We start from the raw sequence: 18,592 nt of genomic DNA, 5'->3' as shown, positions 1-18,592 counted from the left end.
GCTTTAGACAAATGTGTCTAAAGCAGTTCATTAAAAATTAAACTTCTGATGTAACAGCAGGCTTTGAACACTTGACTGTATCAATGATTTAGGCCCAGTAGAAGGTCCTTAATGGATAAAGCCAACTTTCTGTGCGAGTCAGACTGCTTCTGGCTCCTTGGCATCAAAGTGACACACGCAAACACAGAAGCTGTGAAGGAAAAATGGTTTTAGGTACTTAAGGGTGTATGGCGTTGTAGAGCTTGCATCACACACGTCCCGGCTCACACTCTCCCCTGTTGGACATGTCTCTGGGTTTTAAAGTGGCATGGGCTGGCTAAGTGGGGAACTTCTTATGTGTTTGTCACCATCCACTATGCATGCGCATTGTTTTATTCATCCTGGCCAAAGTCAAAATATGAAAAGGCAAGCGACAAATTGCAACCAAAAGGGCAAGGCCTTTTATAACGGTGCTGTTGCTTAGAGGCTGTGCAGACAAGCTGGGCTGCGATGAGCACCTGAGAGGAAAAACAGTCATTCAGTAAAACCTCTGCTGGCCGTCAGGCTGCTCTCACTACTGCTCAGCGTACGTGGCAAGTTGGTCAAGTCTATGTGACTTTTTAGATCTGATTCTTAAGATTAGTTTTTCAAGCATCATATCAGTGCACGTTTGTGTAGCATGCAACTGGATTTCACTCAGACCACATAATGGGTCTGATCACAGTGAAACCCTGAATGCTTCTGCAAGTAGTTTTGAAAACCTGATAATGGCGTGACCACAAGATGCTGCGGTTTGAGAGGTTTTCATTAATTTATTCTGGTGTGTGAGAGCAGAACAGAATGATTGTCTTTTGTTTCCTGTAGTAAAAATGTTGTAAATTTAAGTTTTTGGCATGGGGTGATTTTAATAAACCATAAATTTGTCAAATATTCTGATTCCATTGTATACAGTTCATGATTTCTGTTTTATGTTTCTGCAGTGAGTGTTTTTGGGTTCTGAGGTTCATGATTTAGATGGTTATTTTTTTGTGTGCCTGTTTTGGGAGGGAGAACACAGTTTTTACACTTGATAGTCTCTTGTTTCGAATTTTTCAGTCAACAGTGTTGCGTGCAAGTGTGGGACAGCCTTCCTGTGAATGATGTGTGTCTCTTATTACCATTGTGTTCTGTACTGTTGCTTTTTGTCTCGAGAGTTTCAGTTTTCCTTCAGGTATTTGGGTGATACTCCACCCTCACTCATATTTCACACACTGTCCTATAGGATTGCTCTTCTCTTCGCAAAGATGAACACCATCTTGAATTTGTCTCAGCTGTATTGAACCGAAAGACAATATGTGTCAGAATAGCTTCAGTGCAATCGTATTTTCTCCTGACCATCCTCATGCTCCGTTTGTTACAGTCAAATACTGTCAGTGAGACTTTTTCTTCCCCGTTTTTAGAAAAAGCAGTATGGGTACACGAAGCAGTCTTTTGGCCATATTTTAGTGAATCCAGGACTGCTTGGAATACGCTGTATGACCAGAGGTGGAGCAGAGAAGAGGATCATAATACTGTTGTGTTAAGAGTACCCTGCACATTTGTCCAATGAGATTTATTGTAAATACAGAAGATTTGTATGTCCTCATAAATTTGAAGTGCAGTGTGTAGTGCTACAGCACAAGCACTTAAAAAAAAAAGAAAGAAAAGAAAGAAGTCATAACTTTAAGTGTCAAGATGTAATCTGGAAAGTTCTCATTTAGCCTGTGGCACAGTAAGGGCTTTGACTCTGCTGTCCCGACTTAAGTGGGAAATTTATTCCTCCAGTGTAGGGTCAGAAAAGTGTTGAGCCTTGACTATGACTAGGGGATGTTTAACCACAGGGTCCTTGGCATATTGGACCAGCCAGTGGTGCAAAGGGAGCAGAGCTCAGCTCAGAGTTTACAGTGTGACCATGGCTCAGAGTCGTAAAGGAGCTTTTCTTGGCCTAAGGGCCAGGTCCGGACATCGCCTGTGGATGACACAAGGGCAGAATTATTTTCACTCCACTGACAGTTTCCCATGTATATTTTATTTTGGAGGAAACAAAAAAAAAAAAAAAAAGCATTAATCTTCTCCTGAATTGTACGGGCATTTCAGGATTATTTAACGAGCAGGATTGGCAGCATTACGACCAGCCTGCCATTATCATCCCTCCTGTGGTATAATTGCCTTTGGTGTTGAACAAGCAGCTCCTATCTTTTGCATTTAGGGGTCTTTCACTCTCTCTCTGCCTGTGCCCCCTCTCAGCTTATCTCCTGCATCCACTAAACTCATCAGAGAATCCTACAGCTTTTTAGTGTGACCATCTGTCAATACCACTCCATAAAGTGGAGTGGAGCAACGTGTGCATCCATTGGCTCTTATAAGCCCTCAGCTGGTTTGGCTCCAGCTGGATGTGAGGGCCTTACTGCTGGTGGTTAACCCAGGCCTGGAGCATCGCTCTCTAGCCCTTGTGGCTACTTCAGCCCACCTCGCCTCCCCTATCAGGCAGCTGGATGAACCTCCCTCTTCACCACTGTGGAGTAGCTTGTAACACTGTAATGAGTTAACTTTCAGAATGATCTACATAATTTATTTCCTGCCCCCACAGGAGCCCGCTGAAGCATTAATTAATATCAGGCACCGCTATCAGCAACCATCCCAGTGTGGGATTCCTTCTGGCTCCTATTTTTGGCGCCGGTGGAATTTGATATGTTGTGCAACCATAATGCAGTTTGTTGGACAGTGATGAAAGATAGTATGTCCTGGTGGTATTGTACATAAATTTGATCTCCTGCACATGAATCCAGACATGGTTGTGAGCCAGATCTAATGGCTTTGAAACAGCAGCAGGAGCGGTGACTAAACCTAAATGGTTCATAACAAGTTGCTTTTTGCCGCTACAAGTGATATTGCTCACATTTAGATATTTCAGACTTGTTAATGTGATCTGATTTCTATTTGTATTTTTTATTTCTTTATTTTTGATATGTTAACTCACCTCACATTTTTTCTCTCTCTCTGCTTCCCCCCACAGAACTCAATACGGCACAATCTGTCATTGAACAAGTGTTTTCTCAAAGTGCCTCGCTCCAAAGATGACCCAGGAAAGGTGAGACTTAAAAACATCAACTGGTAATTGCAGACACCTATGGTTGCATGTAATTGCAAGCCAAATAAATGCAATATTTAAAATTTTAAGCAAGTACCCTAAGTTCGCAGAACTCACTATTACAGCATTTTTCTGTTGTGTATCGTGCTATCTCTGGCAGAAAAATATTACCTTTGAATTCCTGCCAGGACTCTTGACAGTCTGGAAATGCATGGAATGCTCGTAATCTATTATGAACCTCCCACCCCCACATAACTGCATTTCAAATATAAGGGGAGGCTAGTTTTTTCTTTTCTTTTTTTTCCTACTTCTTCTTTTTTTATGTGCTGGCACAGACAACAGATGTGGGTGAGGAGAAGAAGCCAGACTGGTAGAGATGGGGCCATAACAGGGTACAAGTTAGGTCATTCCCAGAATCTGCCATCCATCAAGTATTTACTCCAAGTGAAGCTGAACCTACTGAGAGAAAAAACAAGAACTAAATCAGGCCTCTGCCTTTCACTTTTGTTTTCTGCAAGATTATTCATAAAAGGACCACCCGCACTTTCAGCTTCGTTCTCTTCACAATCTATCTCTCGCAACATCAACCTGATATGAAGCAATTGCTGATAAACTTTGTTGTTCATGAATAGCGAGCCTTTAGGCCAAAATGTATGTGATGGTGAGCATAGGTGTAGCCATATGTGGTATAACCTAGATCATCCTGGAAATGTCAGAGCGTGCGGTACATATGCTTAAAGAACCACACAAATAATTACACACACACACACACGCACATGAAGAGCTACGCCTAGCTGTGTAGAGGATGGGGACTGAATGCTAATTTCATGTTTTGCTGTAATCCTCTGATATTGACACTCCTGGGAGCTGCTCCACTAAATACAAAATAATCTATTGCTGTATGGATCCCATTCCAAATGCATGGCCAACATGCTCGCATCCTTAATGTTTAATTTGGAATTTTCCTCACTCCCTTCCCCCCGAAGACAACTTCAAAGGGGCGCTAGCCGCTCTTGATATGTTGCATCAATATTGTAATGTGGCAGGAATATGAGAACTGCTGGTTGGATGAGATAGGAGAGTCATGTCGCTCTGTGTCTGTCTCTGAGATGGTGTAAGAGATGACAGTTGTTGTTGTTGTACATGTGCACACACATGCGCGCGCACATACACACACACTGTGTCTACCTCAGAGGTAGAAATGTAGCCTGTGAAGGCTGCTGTTAGTAGTCTTCCTTTTAATTGGTCTTATGTCTCGGCCTGGAGTTGCAAGGATCGCCGCTGTACTTTCTTTGTTTGTCTTTCCTGTATGAAAGGGGAAGCAGGTGACATAATTTATGGTGATGTATGAAAATAAGCTGCGTCATTGAGGGGAAGAGAACAGGTAGTGTACCTGTGTTATCAGGATCTTGAAAAAAATCTTTACAGCTGCCTTTGTTTTATTGCTGCAGAAATAGTGTGGCTTTCCTCTGTTGTTGCCCCAGACTCCAAGGATACACTTCACTTGGCATTGCTACATTTTTCCTTTTTCTTTCTTTCTTTCTTTCTTTCTTTCTTTCTTTCTTTTTTTTTTTTTGTGCTGTATATTTGTGAATAATTTAATGACTCTTTATATGCTTTTTTCTTTTTTGCTGCCAAGTCTCTGGGGGTGGGTGTTGGAAAATGCAAAAACTCCCCTCCCATGAGGGTTAACTTAAAGTGTTGTTCCCCCCCTAATTAAGAGAAACACCACAGAGCTTGGCTTTCTTTGTGTGACACTTAATTTTGAAACATCTGTACCTGCCCATTTCAGCTCTCAGAAAGAGAGCAGTTACGTTTAGAGACTCTCTCATCTTTGCATATAACAAGGGTTTTGTTTTTTTTGTTTTTTTTAAAGCAGCCTGTATCTTGTGCTGATTGTGCTGTGAATCCCCCCCAGGAAAATACTAATTGACCCCAAAGCCTCACACTCATATGAAGAGTTATAATTTTAACCCCTGATGAATATAGACCAAGCCTGGATTTTTATTTTAACAGTCGCAGCAGCGATTTATGCAAAAATGGCAGATTTGCTAAATTTAACAAGAGCAGGCTATTGTGTATGCTGCATTATTGTATAGATACTTGAAATACAGTTGTTCCATGGCCTCTCCTGTTGTTTAGAGAATTTCTTATAGAAATATCAATTATTCTCTCTGCTAAGGAAGTAATTTTAAAGGTCCTGATCTCACTTTCTCTTGACAATTGAGATTTTATCGGGGGTCATATGAAATATTAAAAACAAATTCAGAACTCGCAGGGCCTTAGGGTAAAAATCTCATTTTTAACAACTGCAAGCAGCGTTGCTGTTGGCTTCGAGGAGGCACACCATTGAAAAATAAATTAAATGGGGCGAATGCAAAGATAAATAATGCAGCCTGGTTGTGGAATTACGAGCTGCAGCCCCAGAGCCAGCCCCAACTGTTCTCTCCTCGATTAGCCTTTTGTAGACCTTAGAAGAAAGCAACACGGCAGGGCTAGCGCTGCCTCCATTCCCGGGCTGAGGCAGGATCCTTCATCCTTGGCAGCAGCGCTCTGACTTCACTACCTGAGGCTGAGGAAGTACAGCTTCAGGAAAGGCTTAGCATTTCACCACCACCAGCTGCCCTCACCAGCCTCTCATTGAGGAGCAGCCTCAGAGGAGGAAAAGCCAAGGCTTTCTTGCTAACAAAGCCCACCCACACACCACTCAAACTCTTAACACATAGCTATCAACTCAAATAAAGGCTCGGGCTGATAGGACAGATTTTAACAGAGCGTATGAGGCCCAAGAGTTCTGAATATGCAGGTATATTTCAGTGCCAAAAATGTTTGTGATATCAGAGTGGAAATGTCTTAATCCTGATTTGTTTTTTCTTTCGTTTGTTTGTTTTCCTTTTTTCCCATTTTTAATTTGACTTTTTTCTTGACTTTAATGGATATTTGACATTTAAGAGGCGGGTTGTAAAGATGGGAATGACATGAAATTCTGGGGTGATGTGTGACAAGAGTCCCAAGCCATACTCAAACCATCAAAGTTGCGTGCTCTGTAACCATTCAGCAATGAATGCAGGGGAATTTCTGGGGTATCATGTGAGAAAGCAGTCTGTTTTATCATCTCACAGGCTTTTCTTCTGTCTGCAGGGCTCTTACTGGGCCATCGACACCAACCCAAAAGAGGATGCTTTGCCTACACGGCCAAAGAAGAGGCCGCGGTCTGGAGAGCGGGTGAGTCTGATAGGAGAAACTTAACATTCTCTGCAAGAATATGCATTTATTTAGATAGATAGATAGAAAGACACACACACCCTTCTCCTCCTTCATTCTTGTTAAAGCGTTAATATCTGTGTGGTTCAGTATATTTTTTTTGTGTCTTTACCTTGCATCTGCCTCAGTGTTGTTTTCCTTTTGCCCTTCTTTCTCTCCCACTTTCCCTTCACTCTTTCTCTAGCACTTGCAGACGTGCACACACACACACACACACACACACACACACACACACACACACACACACACACACACACACACACACACACACACACACACACACACACACTCAGACTCAGTAGGAGTTCATATCCAGACTTTATGTAACTACCTCTTCATGCTGCTTCGCTAGCCTGTCATGAAGTGGGCTCCTTATTAATAAACTATGCCTCAGGCAACCATTACATACATTACATTTTGCACTCACTTTTTTTAACAAACATCAATTAATGCAGAACTGTGTGCAGCGGCTATTCTGAGCGGGAGCTTTTGTCTTTAATTATGCATGAGCTTCATCCGCCCGTTAACGTACGGCTGTACAGGTTTTTACTGAGCTGCTCAGATTGACCTGGCCCTTGGGCATCCCAACACAGGGGGCTCTCGTCTCTTCCTTCTCCACAATGTGGCTGACCAGAGGCTACGATGAAGAGAAATTCCCCAAGCTGGCGAGGGAGACTCATATATACACACACACACACACACACACACACACACACACACTGTTGTCTCTACCAGACACAAACACATAGACTCCATTAATCTTAAAATGCTGTTTATGTAGTTGCCTCACGGCATCCAAATACTATCAGATTCATTCAACAAACTGTGGTATTGCAGGTGTGTGATCTTAGATACACAAAGCGTGCCTTGTTTTTAGTGTTTTTAGTACCTTTGTTTTTTGAGTGTGACACAAAAGCACGCACAAAGCGAAGAGGACTCTGTTTTCTGTAGGACACGTTTACTGCCCCCCTCCTCCCCCACCCCCCCAGACCCTGCCTGTCTACAAAGCTTCCTTGAAGGGTCTCACACAGTGAAATTGAGAGTTTGTGAAATCTCATTTATGTTTAGCATGAATTTGTAGCCATTCCTCTTACAGTAAGCAGTTTTGGGAGACAGCCACAGTAGAGTTATCTCTCACAACAGTGTACCTATACTGCAAGACAAGGGGGTTGCACGTGTGCATCAATATGGTATGTGTTTGGGTGGGAGGTGACGGTGGGGTTTGGGGTTTCAGACCTATTTTCTTTTTAGTTTTTTTTTTTTTAAAGTCCTAAATCAAGTTGTGTCTCTGATGTATCATAGAAGCAGCTCTGTTTGTTTTTTTGTTTTCAGATCTTGCAGATGGATATGAATGTGATAGCAGCATGAAATTTGTTACCAGCTTTAATACAGGTTGCTCCTGCAGTAGTGGGATCTCGTGTGTTTAATAATTGGATTACGTTGACTTCTTTTTTGTTCTGCCTCCACTCCCTGCCCCCAACCCCCACAGGCTTCCACGCCGTACAGCTTAGAGTCAGAGTCTTTGGGGATGGAGTGTATGATCTCTGGAAGTGCCTCTCCAACGCTGGCAATCAACACTGTGACTAACAAGGTACTACAGCCAGCAATCCAGCCTCCAGCTCCAACACACACCTGGCTACACGGCTGCACCCTGACCCCACCCACTTCTCCAACCACCTACAGCACTATTCCCCACAGAGACAGGAGCACTTTTGTGAAGGGGAGATGCAGGCGCGCACACACACACTTTCACACGAGCATATGCTCATGTGCCTAAAGCTTCTCTTCATCACAACCCACACCAAAATACACAACTATGTGCCCTGCTGTACCTTTTTCCTCTACAACAACAGGCAGCAGGCTCTTGTTATCTTTAGTGCGGAAATATGATGCTCACACTGGTGCTTGCCTTTGCAACCTGATAGACTTGCACACAGTCTTGTGCACATTTGGAAACAGAATACTCCACATGCTATTTGGGGTTTCCGTATTCACACCTGTAGTGCAGGTTGACGCCCGAAAAGTTGTTTTCTCACCGAGTGACCACTCTACAGGTGACCACCCCGGCTGCTGGCTCTGTCTGCTCTCCGTGGCTTTTTTTTTTTTTTTTTTTTTTAAGCATCCGTGAAAACATGGAAACACTTGTACATCATAGCGCAAAGCTACAGGGACTGCTAGCTGTTAGCTCTGAGTGTGCTGCTCACTCTGAAATTTAAATAGGCTTTTTAACCTTAAGCTCTCATCCTCTGAGCCCAGTGGGGGCAGCTCTCAGGAGTACTTTTAAAAAGCCTACAAGAGTCGCTTATTTCCTGCAAGCATTACAAAAAAGTATGGTTTAACGTGAACAGGGGTGTTCACAGAAAAGATGAGTTAGTGCTTGTATGACAGAGGCTCTTGCGTTTCAAGTTAAAGGCAAGAGTCTGAGCATATTTCTGCGTGTGTTGTAATTTTTATGCATGCACATTTATGTTACAAAGCGTTTCTGCTTGTTTTGAGGAGCATGTCGGTGACAACTACCTAGGGGCTGTTTCTGTAGCAGACAGATTCATTGGCGAAAGTGTGGAGACAGATGACCCTTTTCCTGTTTGAGTACTACAGACAAGCACTTTCCACTGATCTCCACCACCAGCCGCTGCATAATAAGGCCCTAATGTTAAGAGCTGACAGTTAAGTCTGGATCCCTGCCATTGAATACCTCCAGCTAAATAACTTAGACGAGTAATAACCGACATGCATAAAAATGACACCCAAAAAACCCCATCAGCTGAGCAATTTCAAGCCAGTTTTGTCTTCTTTTGTTCATTTGATTGTGACAAAAAGTGTTATGGCAGTAAAGCGAGCAGAAGACAAAGTGGAATAGCAACAGATCTGAGGTCTGATGTCCTCAGAGAGAGCTTGTTTCTCACTGTCTTACACTGTAAACACACAACAGGCCACGCCTCTTTCGGTGCTGCATGCCAAGCCACAGGAATTCCCTCTCTGTTTTTTTTTCCTCCTCTCTCTCTCTTTCTATTCTAGTCTCTCTCCCTCATATTCCCGCCTTCTCGCATAGACCAATGGGAGAAGCTGGCAGGACGACTACTGAACCAGCAAGAATCTTCTGTCTAGCATTCCTCACACGATTGTACTCCCTCTCCTCTCACTTTGGTGTCTTTCTCACGCAGACTCAGACTTTTCTTTGCCCCCCACCAAAGATTGTGTTCTAAGATTATCCTAAACACTGGCATTAAAGTTACAAAACTTTGGCACTAATGTGTGGATGATCGAGAGGGGGCAAGGACAGATTGTTGGAAATATGCTTGCTAATGAATAGTTGTTCTTCTCCTCTCATCTCCTTCATGCATCTCATACCCTTTTTGTGTCTCTTCCGCTGTCACCTTGTGTCTGTGCGATCATGCATGCGGGGATTGTGCCGAACATTGGCTGGCATTGTTGGAGACACCTGGGCTTTGATTTCATAATCCATGTCTCATGCACCAGATTAGGCCCCCATGTAAAAGACACCTCTGGCTTTTTACTTAATTCACTGCTAAGAATAGAACTCTGACTCGCTTGCCTGCTAGCTGTACACAGTTTTTACTGTGGAGCTGCTCCTGCCTGTATGAACACGCTTGCCTCGGCCTCTGTGTGTTTATGTGTGTTGTTCTACCTTTGTGCACGTCCGTTGCTGTAGCAATGTATGTCTATTATATGTTACATGCTTCTATGTATGTGGGTGAGACGCGACTGGGTGTTAGCCTGCGACGGTGCGTGTTTGAGTAGGCATCTTCACTCAGGACTTGGTGTTGGGTGGGGATGGGGTTTCTGGGTAAACCACAGAGCACTGAGGTTTTTGAAATCATCACACTTTATGGTTGAATGGTGTAAAAATAGATTGTGGTGAGAGACTTAAGGCTAAAAGCTTGTTTTATGACTTCATTACACATAACATTTATATATCTGTGGCACGCTGTTTTTGATTAGCATTGTAGGGCTGAGTTTGTAGACGTGCTTAAGCCTTCAGTCTTAGCTGCTCATTGAGTTCCCTTTTGCGCTAATGAACGCTGGAGCCAGGCCCACACTGAGTGGAAGAAGGCTAGAGTTGCCTAATGAGCTTCTTTTACCACCCCCCTGTTGTCCTCTTCCTCTGCATCACCCCTCTTCCTCAAACAGTGTTCTCTGGATTCAGCATTTGCGCTGTTCAGTTGTGTTGGTTTTTTTTAAATTGCACTATTTCTATCTCATTCTATCAGTGCAGAAGCCAAGCTCCATATTAAAGGCTTAATATGATCTGAAGCTCTTGCTCTGTGCTCTGGATTCGCACCAACATATTAGTCAGCCGGCCAATCAGTCAGAGAAGAGAAGACTGGTCAGGGCTGCCTGAATTTCCTCACCTCCTTGGGGCCGCTGTGGTGCCACGCTGTGGCTCAACAGAAAGACAAGAGGCTTCAGTCCATTGCTGCTGCTACTGAGAGGCAGGGTGCTGGACAAGCCGGGCCAATCTGCCTGCCTGAAGGCTACTACAACTGCTGTTTCATTGTGCTCAGCACAGAGCCCACTCTGTTGAGCAGCAGTGATGAGCAGAAGCCACCATGCTGCACTCACACATGGACAGGCACACACAAATCTGAGAATGCCATGCCTTCTTCCACTGCAACACCACCAGCGCGTTACTGCCATTCTTTTCTCACCAAACAAAACTCAGCACATGGGATGGTCTCTGTGGGTGTCATTATATTCATTATCTGGATTATTCTTCTTACTACTGTCTTAATTGTCTGACGGCACACTTTATTTGGGGAATGGCGGGAGGACTAAACCTTGTTAGACAATAATTAAGATTGTCGTCCTGAAGTGCCTCGGCTAGTTTCGCTCCTACATTGAAAGGTCAGTGTCTCGGCTGCACTGAAATCCTTTGTTAGCTGTCCCAAACGGATTTGCGCTTGGTGAGCAGATGTGGCTGACATCGCCAGTAGCATGACCTTTAGTGATGGGAATGTCTCAGCTGTCTCCAGACCCCTTAACACATTCAGATGGAACCCCTTAGTGACTGCGGAGGGTGTTGAGCAGCACCCTATCTCTCTCTCTCTCTCTCTCTCTCTTCTCACTCACTCACTCACTCACTCTCACTCACACACACACACACACACACACACACACACACACACACACACACACGCAGTAAAGCGAAAAACTATTCTGCAATTATGACATGCTGTTGCATGCAGCACACACACATCTCCTGGCTTCACATTCCCACTGCTAATATCATTAAACTGCACACCAACATTACCTGTAACACCAATTTTCTTCCAGGAATGCTGATGTACGAGTGCATTTATTTGTGTGGTTGGGTTTTTTTTCTTTTTTTTTTCTTTTTTTTTTTTTTTTAAGACATCAAGGCTAATGCACATGTGTATGCGTTTCAGGTGGCGTTGTACAACACAGACCAGGAAGGGAGTGATAGTCCAAGAAGCAGCCTTAACAACAGCCTGTCTGATCAGAGTCTGGCCTCCGTCAATCTCAACAGCGTGGGCAGTGTGCACAGCTATACACCGGTAAGAACTAGGATGAATGTTGTTGAGTGAATTGTCATTTTTATGGATTCAGCACTCTAAACATAATCTTAAATGTTCTCTTGATTGCAAAGTTTAACTTTCACATTGACTAATTTAGAAAGGCACTAAAGATAGACAAGCTCTACCTCCCCTCCTAAAAACCCCCAACAAAAAACATGAAACATCAAAAGTTAATGAGACCTGGGTTGGTTGATTCAAACAGCCATAAAACAAGAGGAAACACCCTCACCTGCAGCAGTGTATTTTAAAAAAAAAAAAGAGCTTTGGAAAAATACAGCAGCAGTTTTATTCCCTGCACTGTACAGTCTCAGGAAATGCATTTTTCTTCTGATCACCAAACACCTGCAACAAAAGAATGGGTTGCTACCCTCTCCCTGAGCCAGTCAGGCTTGATACAGATTTGACGTGGGCCGCGTCTTATTGAGGTTGACCTAAGCGGTGCCATAAAGACCTCAGGTTTATTTGCAGCAATTAATCTGCATCGTTCATGGGAACAAAGAAAAAACAATAAAGGTGCCAGGGCAGGTTGTTCCTGCTGTTCTGCAAAGAGTCAATAGTGTAGAACAGTGGGATTTTTTTTTTTGTTTGTTTCTGGCTCTTACTGAATATTTGTAACAGGATATTTATATAAATTTGGTGTAATTGTTGTTTTTTGAGCACTAAGCACTTACAGCCAAATGATAAATTGTCATTGTGTTCATATTTTTCCAAGCCGTAGGAGAGCCACAGTCGCTAAATGAATGAAAATGAAACACTGCCAGGCTTAGAAAGTGTACTGTATCCCATATTTTATCTGCTCAGAAAGTCCCTGGAGTCTTTCTTCAGAGGAGCCAGCCGTAGACGGTAATAGACCGAGGTTCAGGGTGGACATGAGCTGGAGTACAACATCAGGAAGGGGGTTAAGGGAAACAGAGAAAAATGTGCACACTCCTGGAACCCAGACAAAGAGAAGTGCTTCCTCTGATGTCCTCCCACCAGAGATGCCCCCTCTTTGGTGTGGTCCTCCTGCATCCTAGAGCGCTCCGTGCTCCAGGCGCTGGGCATCGATCGGCTCAGCCTGATGGATGTGCTCGCTCTCTCTTCTCTGTCTCTCTCTCACTCTCACACACAGCCAAAGCAGCAGCTCGCAGTAAACACTCCGGCTTTATTATCACCTCTTCACTCTTAGCCTTGCCAGTCTGTGAGCCATGCGCTTCAGCAGCGTGCCCACATATTGGAAGAGGAAGATGTTATGATCAAAAATTGGACGTGAACTCTCTTGTAGTGCTAGCCCACAGTGGTAACAGGTCAGGTCCTACTTTGTGAAATAACCATGGTTTTGTGTTGCTGCACTTGCTGTGGTGAATCTCATAGATAAATTCTTAGCTGGAGGGGACGCTGCTTGCCGTCTCACACCCAGGGGCAGTGCATAACATTGACTGCCCACACAAATACATGGATAAAATGGCTGCTTATTTGTACAAGGTATTGCTATTGATTTTGTTTTAAATACATTTTGCTTAGCCACCTGAGTATTGGCTTTGTGTCCATTCGAGTTGCTCTCTTAATGTTGTGTGAGCCAAGGCGGTAAGCACTGACCTAGATTGTTGTGCTTCGCGTAATTGTTCTTTATATGTAACATGACTGACACCCTTTCAGGCGGAAATAGACATTGTAGCCGTCACTCCTCAGAACAATTAAACCATGCATGTGTTTGAGAACTGCTTTATATTTGATGCGGTTCCTTGATAAGGTGAGCATGGTGTGGGTATCTTTGAAAAGTACAGGTGCTCCTCTACAGTAATCCCTGTAGCTTATACCTTAACCAGTGAAACATCAAACAAAGTGTTGGTCACTTTTGTAACTCTTTGCTGTCGTTACTCTCTTCATTTGTCCAGGTGACCAGTCACCCAGAGCCTGTGTCCCAGTCTATGAGCCTCCAGCAGCCTCCCCAGTCCCAGTATAACATGCCAGACAGGGACAAGCAGCTCTTGTTCTCAGAATTTGAAGATCTCAGTGCCTCCTTCCGCAGCCTTTACAAGTCTGTTTTTGAGCAGTCCTTCAGCCAACAAGGTAAGTGGGCTCACGGGAGCATCAAGTGGAAACCTAATAGAGGGCCTAAGCTTCAATCATCAAGGAACAGGATGATTCTCAGAACGATTTTCCTAATGCGGGTTTGTTCTTAACAGCTGGGGCTATAGAGAGTCTTTAGGCACTAATGAGGTTTACAAAGAATTGAGCAGGTTTTCAAACAGGCTGACGAGCCTATAGTGGAAATCTATACTGAGTATTTTCACGATCTTCTGCCAGAGAAAATGTAAAAACCACCTCATTTAATATACAAAAGCAGAGTCTGAGAGTCTGTCTATTTCATTAACCGACGCAGGCTTAATTCTCCACACGTTTCTTCACGTTAGACAAATGCTGTCTGCATCTTGTCACATGTCAAGTTTTTCATGTAGGGTATGTTTCATCAGATGAGTGGAAGAGGTTGCAGGCAGCTTAAGGCCTCAGTAAATCTGTTGGATTTGAGGTTCATTTGTCATAATGATGGGGAATTTGTATCATATAATACACGGTGTTGGATAGAGCACAGCTTTCCAAAGGGCTGTGAGTCCCTGCAGAACAAAAAGCAGTTTTGCTTGTAATCTGATTGACTGATAAACATGGAGCACTTGACAAGCGAGTTATGAGCAAAGTCGACTGAGCTTTCTGTGTATAACCTACTTTCACAAATCAAATGCATTTCATGCTAATGTTTTCAAAGAGTTCCTCTCCTTTAATCTATCATCTATGTTTCATTAGTTGAAAGTTGTAACCTTTTTTTATGTGCATAAAAGTGAAATCTCTTAGTCAGACAAGCTCTAGCAATTAAAAAGCGTAAATAATCGAGCTAGAGGATTTCACACTCTGCCGCTGTAGACAGTGAGCTAATTCACTGGCTTTGATAATAGGTAATGAGCTCGCATTATTATTCTGGTGCCGCGTTAATTGCTTTCTGTATTTCCCTCGTTGGACAATGGGCTTTCTGTGCCGATAAGAGATGCACCTTTGTCACCCCTGCAGTGAGTGTTACGTGCCGATTGTGGAGGTGCAGGGCTGGAGTCAGCTCTAAAAGCACTCCAGTGAAATAGGTTTACTGTGCCAAAGCTGTGAAGGACAGTGCCTCTTACGACCACTCCCCGGCACTCAGATGATTGCAGTTGGGTGTGCAGATGTTCATGCTCCAGTCATGTCTGCGCAGCAGCACGATGAATCTGTCAAAGACGGCGTAGCTGGAGAAGAGTGTCGACGGCAACTCGAGACAGCGAACCTTAGAATCAAAACTGGTGCTGAGTCATTCCCTGACACGATAAAATGGCAGCTGGCCTGTCTCACTACTTAAGTACAGGAGGCCCCTGTCCCATTACTGTCAGATGCTAAGACTGATGACCTGAAGTAGATGTTTAAACATGTGTTGGCTCCCGACTCTTATTTGTGTTTCTGCTTAAGTGCCTTAAATGCATTCGATCCTGCAACCATGCGAGTGCATTTGTTTGGAAAATTAGTAGCAGCTGGAGCTACGGCTAAATATAGTTTCATTATAAATTAATTTTCCATTATTTTTAGATTTAGTGATTCCCAGGGGCCAGGGTAATGTCTACAAATTGCTTTTTGCTGTAATAGAAAATGGTGCAAAATCTAAACGTGGTGATGAGAAACATATAAAAGCAACACATCCTCAAAAGTGAGAAACTGAAACAAGTACCTAAGTAAAAAGTCAAATTATATTGAGTAAGTTGTTGAATAATTTTTCATAATTTTCCTTATTCCTGCACTGATTGTCTTTGTTTTATTGTAAATACAATTAAAAATTAATTGTGTTAATAATTCTTTACTTTATTGATGTTTTATTTTTCAGGTCTGATGGGCATACCGGCAGATTCCTCCCAGCAGACCCACACCTCCTGCTCCTATCAGCACTCCCCCAGTGGCACCATTAGCTCTCAGAACAGCCTCTCAAACAACCAGTCTAACAGCCACCCTAACAGCCACTCCACCAACAGTGGTCAGGTTCCCCTGTCCCATCCTGCCCAAGCCCACCCTGGCCACGGCTCGCCCCATGCGCAGCACCTCTCGCAGCACGGGGGCCCTCACAACCAACACAGCCAACACGCTCAGCACAGCCAACACAGTCAGCACCCACAGCACCAACAGCACTCCCAGCATCCCCAGCATGCTGCGCACTCCCAGCACGGGCAGCATCCATCGCAGCACCAGTCCCACAGCCAGCACCCGCAGCAACACACGCCACACCCCTCTCAACACACACAGCACAGCCAGCACCCTTCTCAACATGGACAGCAGCACCAGAGCCTCTCCCACCAGCCCCATCCTACCCAGCAACAAATGGCCTGCAACACAGGTAAGGCCCTCTGTCTGTCACTTGTCTGTGGACCCAGCGTCGCCTCGTGTTGTTCACTCTTCATCCTGTCCATCACGCAAACCACATGTAAAGCAAAGACACCGTGCTCACAGCTGAATTGGATTTCTTATCGGTTCTCTTTTTTTTTGTGTGTGTGTAATAAAGCACTGAGAAATTGTTTTAGATGCTGAAGACTAAAATCATCTCCTGATTTATTATCTGTGCTGTTGAGAACAAAGCAGTGCTGAAGCCGCTGATTTCTGCAGCCTGTCCAGTCACCTGGCACCTCCTAGTGGCCACACCACAGCACTGAACTGTTTAACACCCCAAAAAAGGGGGTTTTATATTTGGCATTGACTTCTTATTCATTTTTCAGAAAAAGACTGCCAGCAAAACCATAAATGTGACTAAAATGACCTGACCTTTATGTGTAGACATTATTGTTGTTGTCAGGAAATAATGGCTTGCCATCGCCAGACAAAAGCTGTTTTCACACAATGCACCCTTCAACCTTTTTTCGACATTACCCAACAGAGCTCCTTTTAAGACTGCAAATGTCCAATGCAGTCTGATCAGACATTAAATGATCTTTTTTGTATGTATTTTTGGAGCGTAGTGGAGAGAAAACAGGAAAACTGGGAGAAAGGTAAAAAATGGCTACGGGGCAGATGCAAACCTGGGCTTCTGCATTAACCTTTTAGCAAACTGATCACATGCTCAACCCTGTGAGCTTAACCTACACCCCAGACATTAAATAGTTTTTAACCTGCTATCTCTTTATTACAATATCGCTGTGAGCCCGGAGGGAGTAGTTATCCTGAAAATCCTGAGCAAGAGGGTCATCATGTGTGCTCCCTCACTGTAGCCTTTACCCAGGCCACACCCTGTCCTAAACCAAACAATGAGACTCTCCTTATGTGTACTCAGACAGCTGCTCAAATCTCGTTCTTCCGATACTGTCCAGAGTTCATGTGTGAAAACGGCTCAGTCCCCAAAATGTACAGTTGTAACTGTTACCTCACATTTGAGGTTTAAATTCCTCTTAGCTGGATAAAACTACAACAGATGAGCACTAAAATGTGTCATGTACAGACAGAGATTTCAGTCCTCATACCACATGGGTCCATATTAAATGGGTTGCAACTGGCCCTACTCGGTGAGGGGGAAACTCCATTTGAACCAGAAGGGGAGGCAGACACGTTCTGCCAGAGCAAGTGCTTCTACAATTATGACTGAAACTGTATTTGTCCCTGGCGTGAACTTGGCATTGGAACCAAAATCACATGACTTTGATCTCTTACCTTGTAATGTTACACATAGTATGCTGTGTGTGTTGCAGGTTTACTGTCTGACTGGTACCCAAATCTGGATGCACTGAAAGAAAGCTGTCGTATTGCTAGCAGCTATAACTGGGCTGATGTCGACCTTTCACCTTACCAAGGTGCGGTTTGGTCACTACAAGTAGATCTCAATCCATTTGCAGTTATTAAATTTGATAAGTGAAGAATTTATAAAAACCTTTTGCTGTCAGATTTACCTCCTGTCTAACATGTATGCAGTCAGAAGATTTAAAGCTAGAAGCTGACAGTACAGTAATGCCCCAGCTTTTGATTGAGTGCTCAAATGTTGACTCTGTGGAGTTGATTACCAGTTTAATTAAACTGAGCTCTTCAATTAAATAACACTGCCTTCAAGTTTAATTACCAAAACACCAAGCTCAGCAGGTCAGTTTATCCAATTACAGTCTAGGATTGCAAGGTAGGATGTTTTTAAATATCACCCACTGAAGGTTACTGACATAATGAATATATATTGCAGCAAAGTTTTTGCTACTTGTTTGTAAATTAGTTTGTCATTTACTAAAATTTATATTCTGTGGAAAGTCAACTGGAGCGGTTTCACACATTTCATTGTCACAAAATTTTATTTTAAGTCAGTTAAGTCCAGCACCACCTGCTTCTCGTGTGCTAAAATGTATGTTTTATCTTCCCAAGGACTGAGAGAGAGCATGAGACAAGCAGAGTTGAACAACTGGTCTCTGGAACCCACCCAAATCGCAGACCTCTGCTCATCCATCAACCAGTTTTTTGCCCGCACTGGTGTGATCCAGCCACAGGGGGAAGTGCAGCCTCCCGTTTGCCATGGCTCCATGCACACCAACAAACCCAGCCAGCACCTCAACGCAGGTTAAACAGCTGATTCTTAACCTTTCAGCCCTAATCAGAGATCATTGTTGTCGTGTAAATGTGCATGTTTGTGGGTCTGAAATGACTATCGACTCAAAAAGAGTAATCTGTA

General features: G+C 43.6%; 1 protein-coding gene across 3 annotated transcripts in view; it reads left to right on the top strand.

Moving 5' to 3' along the window:
• Positions 1 to 18,592, top strand: part of foxj3 (forkhead box J3) — a 99,105-nt gene that overhangs the window by 72,444 nt on the left and 8,069 nt on the right. For all 3 annotated transcript variants that reach the window (XM_026167616.2, XM_026167617.2, XM_026167618.2), the window contains 8 exons: positions 3,014 to 3,088; positions 6,230 to 6,313; positions 7,842 to 7,943; positions 11,761 to 11,889; positions 13,788 to 13,962; positions 15,791 to 16,294; positions 17,634 to 17,735; positions 18,289 to 18,480. In XM_026167616.2, coding sequence (XP_026023401.1) covers positions 3,014 to 3,088; positions 6,230 to 6,313; positions 7,842 to 7,943; positions 11,761 to 11,889; positions 13,788 to 13,962; positions 15,791 to 16,294; positions 17,634 to 17,735; positions 18,289 to 18,480 — 1,363 coding nt within the window. The remainder of the gene's footprint in view (positions 1 to 3,013; positions 3,089 to 6,229; positions 6,314 to 7,841; positions 7,944 to 11,760; positions 11,890 to 13,787; positions 13,963 to 15,790; positions 16,295 to 17,633; positions 17,736 to 18,288; positions 18,481 to 18,592) is intronic.

Source organism: Astatotilapia calliptera, chromosome 5 (assembly GCF_964374335.1).
Source record: "Astatotilapia calliptera chromosome 5, fAstCal68.1, whole genome shotgun sequence".
In the NCBI taxonomy this organism is placed as follows: domain Eukaryota; kingdom Metazoa; phylum Chordata; class Actinopteri; order Cichliformes; family Cichlidae; genus Astatotilapia; species Astatotilapia calliptera.
Note: the sequence above shows the minus strand (reverse complement) of the source record. Positions and strands in the feature narration are given on the sequence as shown.